The 12,182-nt window shown below is 46.4% G+C and overlaps 1 protein-coding gene across 3 annotated transcripts in view; it reads right to left on the bottom strand.

The window, feature by feature from the left end:
- glra3 (glycine receptor, alpha 3) overlaps positions 1–12,182 on the bottom strand; it is a 57,561-nt gene that overhangs the window by 792 nt on the left and 44,587 nt on the right. For 2 of the 3 annotated variants that reach the window (XM_019360551.2, XM_025908417.1), the window contains 3 exons: positions 8,010–8,159; positions 6,442–6,570; positions 1–4,294 (listed from right to left, as the gene is read on the bottom strand). The exon at positions 1–4,294 is cut by the window's left edge and continues 792 nt beyond it. In XM_019360551.2, coding sequence (XP_019216096.1) covers positions 3,968–4,294; positions 6,442–6,570; positions 8,010–8,159 — 606 coding nt within the window. In that variant the 3' untranslated portion in view covers positions 1–3,967. The remainder of the gene's footprint in view (positions 4,295–6,441; positions 6,571–8,009; positions 8,160–12,182) is intronic. The other variant, XM_019360552.2, reaches the window with a different exon arrangement.

Raw genomic sequence — 12,182 nt, forward strand, 5'->3', positions numbered from 1 at the left:
TAGCAGAGCACCTTCTCCTGTAAGCACGGTCACTTCTGGCTCTAAAAACATTTGGCAGTGTTACAAAATCCATCTTTTATATACAGGCTGTGATAGGTAGCTAAACTTTTTAACAGAACAGGCGAGTCCACTTTAATTTAATGTAATGGGTGATGTAATTAATTATCTTTCACAGGGAGGAAATAAACAAAACAAAAAACTTACTACAAAGTAAAGAAGAATATGTAATAGATTACACACCTGTTACGTCCCAGTGTCATCTCCCTGTATTACAGCCTTTCTTTCCAGGCCGACTCAGAACCAACGAGCCATTTTCGACATGTTTCTGCGTCTGCGTGTGCTCTCCGTTCAGAAAGCTGCTAAATCTGAATTTATTTCACTCTCTGAAAATCAGCCTGACAGCTGTTTGAAACAGATGCTGCATAAAATTGACCAAAAACACAAAATCAAAGCACATAAAGCAGCAACGCAACTGTGACATCATCAAAACAAGTAGATTCCACGCTGACTGTGCACTAATTCTATACGAAGCAGTAATCATCACATCTGATTGTGGACTAAGACGATGGACACAAGCACAGCAATGAGAGACATGATGCACACGGAGCACAGTCGGGATGCGATGCAGAGTCTGCACACAGCTGCAGACGGTCGTCGTCCTGCAGAGAGGCTGTTTTCATCACAACTATGCAAATATTTCTGGGAGGGAAACACTGATGTAAATAATGCAGTGACGGCGTCGTGTGAAGCTAACTGAACATCCTTCCAGGAAAGTGTTTGGACAAATGTGGCCTGAACGTTTGTGGCTGGTTCTCCAACAGGAGTGCTGCACTCACAGCACAGAGGAGAGCAACGTGTGACTTCGCCACCATCACAGCAAATATTCTGTTCACTTTAAATAAAAAACGATGTCTCAAAAACAAATAAAAGGGCTAAAATGGCATCACAGCTGGAACAGGCCGACCACGACTAACCGAGTCCTGTTGAACAGAAGACCACTCGGGCCTGAACAACATTTGGTTAATCACGTCCTCCTCACCACGTTTGCAGACTCCTCAAACCCGGAGCCTCTCCCTGCACCGCTGCACCACCACGGAGCAGCGATTAGGTCACAGTGACACAGTGTCAGTGAACTTTGTGCAGAAAATGAGGTTTCATTTGTAGGAAACTGGCTAAACGTGCCAAATCACTGCAGCAGGATATAAAAAGGAGATGACTGAATGCTGCAGCTCCCCCCTCACTGCTCATGTCAGCAGCTGAAAGTAATTACAGTTGCCACACTGCTTCCTAGAAAACACAACAAATTCCAAAGAAACGCCGTGAACAGTCAAAGTGACGTAAGCCAGCAGTAATTTATCCCAAAGAAAAGCAAAGCAGAGAATCGCTGCGTTTCAGACCTGAACTAAACTCACAAAGCTGAAGCGCCTGAATCTCCAGACTGCACCTCACATTTTCTCCAACTGAATTTCAAATGTCAAAATTCTGTCGCACGGCAACCACGACACAACACGGAGCTTCATCCGATAACACAGCGTGTTTAAACCCCACCTCCTCTGCTCACTTCCAGCTCCATCTTTTTATTCTTGGACTCTATGAGAGCAGCTTTGCATGACTCATGGTTCAAAATCATCTTTGTTTATCCAAATACATGCCCCTCCCCCTTTATGCCAGTTGTCTCCTGATTGGTTTAAAACAAACTGAAGCTGCAGGTGGACGGAGCAGCCGAGGCTTTGCAGCTGAGACGACATCCACCCGAACAGAAGTGGGTCTGAGGAGCGTTTCTGTGTGGAAATGTGATGGACAACACGGATGAACCTGGGTTTAGCTGCTCGCATGTTCTTAAAGGGAGTGAGTGGGAGTTTCCAGTGTGACTGTGCACCGCCGCAGCAGCGTGGGACGGCCACTCCCGACATACGCAGTGAGGTTTCAGTGTGTGGGTCGTGTAAGCATGTATGACACCTCTGTAACGAAACATCAGGGCGTTGTCAGCGTGTCAGGGAGGAAATCAGTGCAGAAAGGACAACTTTCACAATGAGTGCATCAAACCTGACTCACACAGAATCCATGATGGTGAGTAACAGAAAGCTGCCAAAGACGCACAGCTTTTGTTTGGCTGTTCTTTCTTTTTGAAGCATCACTTTAAATGGAGAGGAAACCTGAACTGGGCGGCTCGAGTGTTTTGTTCTTCAGCTGAAAGATGAAACCAGTGCTGCAGTTCCTCTGATGTCCACTAGACTCCCACCTCTGCAGCAGGTGGAGGGCGACACAGGCGGCTGTAGCTGCTAGCTCTCTGCTAGCTTCACCTGAACTGGACCTCTGGACCATGTTTGTGCTGTTGGAGCCTTTTGGAGCACTTTAATGACATCATGTGACCAATAACATGGCTGCTGTGAGGTCACTGGACTTGGAGTCGTATCTGGTGAGCGAAATTCAAGGTTTTTACACGGATGATACTTTGTTTTGCCGTACCCCTACATGCAGTCTGCTAACCAGGCTAGCTCATGTAATCACTTCCCCTTTGGCAGCCAGACTGGTAACATTAAGGCTTTGACATCAGAGTCCTTTTCCTTCACAGGTTTGCGGCTTTCACTCGGATTCTTTGCAGGCGGTTTCTGATCAGCTCAGCCTGAGCACATCTGAAACAGATCGACACGAGAACAGCCGCAATACTAAAAATCATAGAAAACTCAGGACTTCACAAACTAAGGGGTTTATGGTACAGTGGCTTTGTCTATCTTTTATATACAGTCTTTGTCTGAACCAGCATTGGTTTCAGAGGATCAGACAGACGAGCTCACACTTCTCAGACTTCAGACTGCGGTGGAGAGACGGAGGTTTTAACTGGAGCAGAGACAGACAGATCTAAGCTCCACTTCTCCACCCGGAGCCAGAGCTCAGCTGCACGCCGCCTGCTGCATTTCAATTTGGGAATCCGGCTTTTTCAGACTTTTACATTAGTATGCTGATGAGATACGTCCACAGGCCAGCACACAGGATATCTACGCACTTTGCTTTAAATCACTCCAAGTCTTCATCGTCTTTTTACTGGTTATTTTTCTAAATACTTTTAAGCTTCCAGAAGTTTAATGTTGTGTTCAGCTGACAGCAGACCTGTGATCGCTGTGACTGCATCGGTGTCTGGGCCTCTCAGAGAAATCTAATCCTCACACCTGTTACACACAAAACAGCAGAACTGGAACTGAAGCTGGAGGCTGTGCTTCAAACTCATGACCACTGTGCTGACTGATACACCGCCTGTGTCTCCACCCACCTGTTTATCACGAGGCCACGCCCTCATAATGCAAAGCCTTAATACAGTTTAAATGGATAGAGTTGTTGCAAAGACTGAAGTCAGCCACAGAGACCAGAACGGATGTTTTCTGTAAACATGCCAGTTTCTCCTTTTGTCTACGAGTCCACAGGCACTGACTCACTTTTGGAGCTGCCCTCTAGTGGCCATTAGAGGAACTGCAGTTTCTCGCACTTACGTTACCGTGTGGTTGAGACGTTCAGCTCAGCTGGCCGTGAGGCACAGTATCCTTCACGCTATTGATCGAGCTGGTTTCAGTCAACAGAGACAGAAAAGAGTGAAATCCCCCACTTTCTCTTTGGCAGGTCAGATTTTCCACCACTAAAATATTATTAGACTGGAAAAGAATGAATTCCACATGGAGGATGTAATCCTGGCATGTGGAGCCCTCTCTGCTACTCCATCCCGTCTGCCATGCACTCTTCAACAACATTTTTCATTTCAACATCACAGAATTGGTATCAAAGACTATCAGAAAATTAATTTTAACTACATGAACCTTTGTAAAAGTTTTCTGTGGTTTTCAGGCAGAGATCCAGTTTATCCATCCTTACACCTTCATAACAAAGATCATCCTGATTGGCTCTCGGGGGTTCATGGAAAAGGAAATGCAGATGTTCGTGCGCCTGTGTCTGAATAACCTCTCGTTCCTTGTCTCTACTGCTTATGCACGTCTTCGTGCCGCAGTATCTTGTACAGGACCCAGTAGAATATGTTGAAGAAGAGGAAGGCCAGGGGGAAGCCGGCCCTCGACACAGTGTCAATCTTTTTGGCTCGGTCGATGAACAGCTTCCTCATCTCCTCCGTGCTTTTACCCCCACTGGCTGCTGCAGGTGCATTCTGGGTAGCGTTCTGTGCCGTGGCTCCCGGCGTGTTCAGTGCACTCACGGCGTTGTTGGCGCTGGCCTTCGACTCCTTGCTGTTGCTCGGGGTGGAGGTCACGGCGGCAGCAGAGGTCAGCCTGCTCTCATGTGCCCCCCCTTCCTGTTAGAGAGACGAGGAGGAAGAGGAGGAGCAGGGGGAGGAAGGGGTAGGGGGTCACAGATTATTTGTGAGTCTGTTCACCGGTTTGACCTCTGAGCGAGGCACCACACCTGACTGAAGCACAAAAACGAAGACGCAAACAAATTCAGATTTCCTCGGGTTTGGTGCTCAGAGCTACTTTCTCTACATTCCTGTTTAAAACCTTCTGAAACTGACGTACAGAGAAACAACAGCTGTGAGGGGTTAAAGAGAAACCAGCAGTGCAACGAGTCATTAAGAGCTCGTTCTCACTAACAACAGGAAAACAAATAATATAACCTCAGAGTTTAAACTCTGCCCCCTGGTGGTGAAACTCAGCTGAGGGAATTACAAAAGGTATCTTTACACCTGCCGTGTGCTTTTGAATCATATTTTAGGCAGAAATGTGACCGATACTCAGCTGAGAAATGTTTGCATATGAGATAATAATAAGGATGAAGATGTTTTTGGGAGCCATTAATTCACAAAAATAAGCTAAAGATTAGTTTAGGTGTTACAGCTGCAGTTTCAGTTAAATGTGCAGAGATATGTCAGTCATCAGTAAACAGCTGTATGTATCCAAACCTACCTGCCCTGTGTGAAAACTTCACGAGTGAACTGCGATTAATCAGAGTTTTGGAAAGCTTCCACTCCCAGGTCTGATCACTGCCAGACCTGCTGCCATCACTAAAATAGACGAAGACAAACTGAAGCAGGCTGAAAGATCTCAAACAGCAGCACATCACGCCAAGATCTCAAGAACCAGCTGAGGAGCAAAGTCAGTGACATCATCAGCCTGAGAGGGTCACAGAGACATTTCTAAGGCTGTGGGACTCCAGCGACCCACGGTGAGAGCCTGGAAAACCATCGACCACTCATCCAGGAGGTCACAGAAGAGCCCAGAACAACATCTACAGACCTGCAGACTCACCTGGCTCAGCTAAGGTCAGAGGTCATGACTCAACAATAAGAAAGAGGCGGGGCAAAGATGGGAGAGTCCAAGGAGAAACCACTGCTGACCAAGAAGATCACAAAGGCTCGTCTCACACCTGCCAACAAACATCTGGACGATAATATTCTGAGGGCTGACGAGACAGAAGCTGAACTTTCTGGAAGCTTTGAGTCACATCTGCATCAGACTAACAGCGTTTCATCCAGAGAACATCCCAGCAGCAGGCAGACACGGTGGTGGTCGTGTGACGGTCTGGGCTGCTCTGCTGTGACTCAGGGAACCATGCAGGAACCAGCAGCTCCACCTCTGATTGGCTCAAATGAACAAAATAAAGGTTCTGGAGCGTCCGAGTCAAAGTCTGGACTTGAACCAGACTCGGATGATTTGATGTGACCTTGAACAGCTGCTCATGCTGGAAACCCTCCAATGAGTCTAAAGACCAAAGCTCAGGTTACACTCAGGACAGGCAGGTCTGGATACCTTTGTTCCCTTAATGAATGACATCATCATTTAAAAACCATCCCCGTGTATAAACAGTGATGTCAGTGTCTGCGCTGGCGTCCTGTGTTCTCCTGTTTTTGTTTGCTTTTGGACTCAGTTTGGATTTTTGTTATTTGGCTCACAGACTTCCTCCATCACAGCGATGAACCTGTCAGCTTACAGCATCCTCAGACTGTCCGCACAGTCAGGCAGCTCTGCGGACGCCCAGTGGAAGATAATGTCCCAGCCTCCAGCTGTTCATCATCACTGAGCGACCGTGTGTTTGTCTCTTATTTCTATAGTTCTGGACACAGTCAAACCGACACATACTCTGTAAGCTAAAGACATTTCTGAGCGCAGATAAGCTCAGCTGTACTATCTTAAGCTGAGATGTGCATTCTAAGCTAAATTGAAAGAAACGAGGCTAAACTAAAGTTTTACATGCTCACTCATACTGTCCTGATCCAAATGTGCACTCATCTGGAAATATGTCATTAAAAACCACTGAAACAGTCACAGCTCGTACACATCAGAGAACAAATCAAATACGTTTATATTTGTGTCACCATTTTACTCCTTTAACACATCCTGTCTTATTTATGAAGCTGCTATGTGAAAAGTGTCAGACTGATGGAGGAGGAGCTCATGCAAAAGAAACATGCGCACAGACACACACACACATGCAGTGTGGCATTACCCTGTGGTTGCTGGTGTAGATGTTGGTCATAGATCCGTACAGAGGGTCTGCCGCTTTGAGGCCGTTGTCAGTGTTAATACGACGAAGGGACTCGGCTAGCTCCTCTGGATCAACTGCACCTCCACTGATCTACCGACCGACAGCATGCACACCACACGTCAACAGAAAGCAAAAGGAAGAACAAAAGAAAAAGAAGTGCAGGCTGGGCCGCTCACCATTCAGTCAATGTTCAGCTGCTTGCACAGACTCACAAAGACGCACAGAAATGAACGCTGATGAATCTGCATCAGACGCTGCTACACAAGCAGTCTGCAATAAACAAAGTTTGCTCGTGGCTTTGTGCTAAAATCGACCTTAAAATGATTTTTTCTGTTTTTTCAAAATTGTTTCCATGTGTTTTTTTTTTCAGTGTGTTCACATGAACCCTCTGACATGTAACAGTAAACCTAGTGTGTCTGCAGGTCTCTATTCACATTCCTGAAGCATTCAGAATCAGTCTTCAGACCCACAGGCTCAGTGTCCGTGCGTTCACGGTGTCAATGACACGTTTGTGTTGGCGAGTTGACTGAATGCTGATCTTCCAGCCCGCCGAGGTCGTGATCATGCACCGACCTCATGCTCATCCACAGTTTGGATGGCTGCAGAAACACACAATCATCACACTGATGCAGTTACAGCCATGCTGCGTCATGCACTGATACAGTGAGATGACTCAAACATGCAGAGCGAGAAGCACCGATTCCTCCACCACTTCCTCCTCCCTCTCCGGCCCAGTTCCAATCCGACCTGGCGCTCCACGCTGAGCGTTGGAGCGCTGTTCTCCGATGGAAGCTCAAATGTCAGATGGAAGTAATAAATCCATTTCTGACATGCTCCCACATATCTTTGTCTTTCTATAAATTCTAATAAGAATAAAAATAATGAATAAGCACATTTAAAACACGTGGACGAGTTTCCACAGAAACAAGCGAGATCTCGCAGTACTGCAAGTCTGTGTGTGCAGGATTATACGTGACACACATTTAAAGCTAATCCAAACTTTGATCCTGAAATCTTTCGAGGGATTTTTCCACCCTGGGATGGGGCAAAAGTATACTTATGACTTCTTCACAGATATATGAAAAATGTAAATAACAGAAGTTGAAAGAGATTTCTGTTCCAGAGAAAGTTTTCCTGGATGCAGCGAGTCAAAGCTTTCCTTAGTGATACTGAACTGTAAACATCAGACGAGGCTGAAAATTCCCACAATGAATGATTTGTGCTGCTGTCAGTGTTACCCTCAGCCTGGGCTCACTGGGTCACAGTGTTCAGTCTCAGCCTGGACAGCATGGACCTAAACTCCTCACAGTGAGCCGGATTGAAACTGGGCCTTTCTCACCTCGTGCCATTTCTGAGCCGAACACTGCAATAACAACATGTCACCACACGGTGGCAGCCTCAGCCCAGAGCACACGAGTCACAGCGGTCCATCAGTCTGTGGATGCAGGTCACAAACTGTGTGTAGGTGTTCCTCACTCTGGATGGTGCTGCGTTCGCTGTGCTGTGCAGTGTGTGGGACGTTTCGGTACCTTGCTCTTATTCTTGTTGTGCCGTCTGAAGCGCAGCAGCTCTTTGTGTTGCCTCGACACAAAGTTAACGGCGGCGTACTCCAGCAGCGCAGAGAAGACGAAGAGGAGACACACGGCCATCCAGATATCGATGGCCTTCACATAAGAGACCTGTAAACACACACACACACATTCAGCAGGCTGGAGGCGCTCACCGTCTGTGGTGGGATTTAAGTTCACAGTGAGTCTCAAATGTAACTCCGACTGCACAGATGTTTCATTTTTCTGCAAAAATTATAGATTTTATTTCAGGGCTGCAGCTGATACGCTCAGCTGTGTGTGTGTGTGCGTGCTGCTGTGACGCCCGTGGTGTCAAAAAATGTAACTGCCCTCCTTTATGAAACGATGACTTATTCAGACACATGTAACATACTGGAGTGCAAAGCTCTGTTAAGCACTGGAAACATGAGAAACCTCCTAACCTACACACACACACACACACACACACACACATACACATACACATACAAACAAAGGCCAGGCCAAACAGCTGAGGTTTGTGTGTGTGTGCGTGTGTGTGTGTGTGTGTGTGTATCTGTGTGTGTGTGTGTGTGTGTGTGTATGTGTGTGTGTGTGTGTATGTGTGTGTGTGTGTATCTGTGTGTGTGTGTATCTGTGTGTGTGTGTGTGTGTGTGTGTGTGTGTGTGTGTACAGTATGTGAGGGAGGGATGAGTGTGCTGATGAGTTAATAAGGCTTATGTAACGAGTGCTCCGTGTCTGATTTTTTCTCATGCATACACGATACCAGAACAGGACTGTGGGGCTTGTTCTCACTCACGCTCTGCCAGACGCATGATGTGTGGAATAAACAGACTTCAGTTTGTGCGTGCAAAACATCCAGTAAGATGGAGGAGAACAAAAACTCAGCAGCACATCACCATGGTAACATCTGCTGCAGACCTAACCTGGTCCAAAGCAAACTCCAGATGAGACATCAACATGTATAAACCCCTGTCCACTCGACCAATCACATCCCCCGAAAAAAACCAACAACATTGGTGGGTCACTGTGTGATCCCTGTGTCTGCAGCCTTTGTGTTTCTCAGCTTTACTAGTTTTCTCCATAATGGATGCAGGAGCTTTGTCTGGGATGGCTTTGGTGGAAGCTGCTCTGAATTGTGAGGTTTTACATCATGAACAGCTGAGTGTGTGCTTTTGTTTTTCTGGGCAGCACGGCAGCACTTTGGGAGGCGGCTGAAGCAGGTGTGTAGATGTTACTCTGCTGCAGAGCAGGTACACCTCCAAAAATACCAACTGAAGTGCCTGTGCACGGTGATGTGGCTGCTCTGAAGGCTGAGCTGTGACTGTGTTTAATCAGACTGAATGGTAGAAGTAAAGAAATATGTTTGGAAGACGAAGGAGTCAGAACGACAGACAGACAGACAGTTTGAATAAATATTATTCTATTTTTTAACACTTGTTGGGATGAATTCCTGCCACGCTGGACAGGAACAAAACTCCAGGGCTTAAATGACCAAGTTTAATATCTCAGTGAATGAGACTGAAGAACACCTTCAGCAGGGCTGGACCATATCATACCATCTACGGTAACACAGGTATACATGTGTAAATAATACAGTGTCATACAGCAGCAGAGGAGACGCTAAGAGCTGGTGATGTGTGACCAAAACGAAACAAATCACTGCACCGAGCATTACTCGCTGGCTCCACGAGACAAAGGTGGATTTAAGTTGCTGATGCAGCTCCGTGGAGGAAAAGCAGGACTTTCTCCTGAAGAGTGAGAGCTTCTTCTGTGCTAACGTTTGAATAGCTGCACTGTAACGCTGTGCTGCTGGCAGCTGGAATAGATTCACACTGAATTAGGTAGCGTATCATCAGTGATGGTAATCATCATTTATTTACACATAAATGCTCCTGCCTGCAAGCTGACATCACCAAGAACATGCTTTTCTTTATCATCCATTTTATCATTATTGCAAATTTCCTCTAAATATTGTGATGAGGCTGTGTCACTCCCCCCGACCCTTCAGACGCCTGTGTCAACCAACCTAACGCTCCACGCTCCAAACACCAACCTAACTGCAGCCGAAACACAGGCAGGCTGAGCTTTTTATCCATGTGTAGGAAACCACCACCAACAAAAAGCTCGACGTGTATAGCCCCAAGAGAGCACTTAGATTCTCTAACCAACTGCTCTTAGTGCAACTAAGGCCCCGACGAAAGACTAGAGGGGACCGAGCTTTTGCAACTGCCGCACCCAAACTCTGCAGTAATCTTCCTGTCGATGTCCACATGTCAGATTCCATTCAATCATTTAAATCACGCTTAAAAACTCACCTGTTCCATCTAGCCTTTGAAGCAAATTAGTTCGGACTTCCACCAGGTCTGCATTTGTGCCGTGTAACTGTAACTGTCACTGTAATGGTAACTATAACTGTTTTTTAACTGTTTTTGTTGCCGTTTGTTGTAATCTGCTTTGCTGCCTTGTGTGAAGCACTTTGATGGACACTGTCCTTTTTAAATGTGCTATAATAATAAATATTGATTGATTAATTGAGAGTCTGTGATGGGAAGGAAAAAAAATGTAATGTTGTCAACATGGACGGCTGACTCTGCAGGAACAAAGCGATGTAAGAAGGAGGGTTTAGTCTGTGTTTGTGTGTCTGTGTGAGAAACAAGAAGCGGCTGTGAGTTTGGGATACAGCATCGCCTCTGCTGGACACACAGCGGCGGCTAAGGACCGCCTACTCTGAACCGCATCATCATTACAGCCTCAGAACTGCGGCTCTGCGGTAGAGTATCACTTCCTGTTCCTGCTCAAACACAGTGGTGTTTCTGAGTAGCTTATCTGCTTAGCAATTTAATTAAAAACTTCTAAATACTTTCTTTCTTCATAGTATAATCTTCACGTGCTTCATCCGAAGCGCCCTTTCTGCATACTCACGACCTAACTTATAGCCAAAGTATTCACTCACTGTCTCTGTACTGTTTCGCTAGCTTAGCTTAGCTCGTAGCCGACTCGTTAGCACCATGGCTACTTCACCTGTCCCTCCTGCACTTTCCTGCTCATTGTGTCAGATGTTTAGTTACTCCTCGGCCTCCTTTAGCAGTAATGATACCTGTAACAAATGTAGCATATTTGCAGCTCTGGAGGCCAGGATTACTGAATTGGAGACTCGGCTTCGCTCCCTTCATTCACCCGTAGCTAGCCAGGCCCCTGTAGCTGGTGCAGCCGAAGATAGCGTAGGCCCCGCTAGCTGTTCCCCGGCAGACCCCAAGCAGCTGGGGAAAGACGGCGGCTGGGTGACGGTGAGGAGGAAGCATAGTCTTAAACAGAAGCCCCAGGTACACCACCAACCTGTTCATGTGTTTAACCGTTTTTCCCCACTCGGCGACACACCCGCCGGGGGTCAAACTCTGGTAATTGGTGATTCTGTTCTCAGACATGTGAAGCTAGAGACACCGGCAACCATAGTCAATTGTCTTCCAGGGGCCAGAGCAGGCGACATTGAAGGAAATTTAAAACTGCTGGCTAAGGGTAAACGTAAATACAGTAAGATCATAATTCACGTCGGCAGTAATGACACCCGGTTACGCCAATCGGAGGTCACTAAAATCAATATTGAATCGGTGTGTAACTTTGCCCAAACAATGTGGGACTCTGTAGTTTTCTCTGGTCCCCTCCCCAATCAGACCAGGAGTGACATGTTTAGCCGCATGTTCTCCTTAAATTGCTGGCTGTCTGAGTGGTGTCCCAGAAACGATGTGGGCTTCATAGATAATTGGCAAACCTTCTGGAGGAAACCTGGTCTTGTTAGGAGAGACGGCATCCATCCCACTTTGGATGGAGCAGCTCTCATTTCTAGAAATATGGACCAATTTATTAAACCCCCCAAAATATGACTATCCAGAGTTGGGACCAGGAAGCAGAGTTGCAGTCTTACACGCCTCTCTGCAGCTTCTCTCCTCCTGCTACCCCCCCAAAAACCCATCTCCATTGAGACTGTGTCAGCTCCCAAACGGACAAAAAACAAACTAAAAACCAGCAACAAACAACTTAAACATAAAAAATCACAAAGAAAGAACAATACAGTATCCACATCTGAACCAAAGAGTAAAACAGTGAAATGTGGATTATTAAATATTAGGTCTCTCTCCTCCAAGTCTCTGTTA

This window comes from Oreochromis niloticus, linkage group LG6 (assembly GCF_001858045.2).
Source record: "Oreochromis niloticus isolate F11D_XX linkage group LG6, O_niloticus_UMD_NMBU, whole genome shotgun sequence".
In the NCBI taxonomy this organism is placed as follows: Eukaryota; Metazoa; Chordata; class Actinopteri; order Cichliformes; family Cichlidae; genus Oreochromis; species Oreochromis niloticus.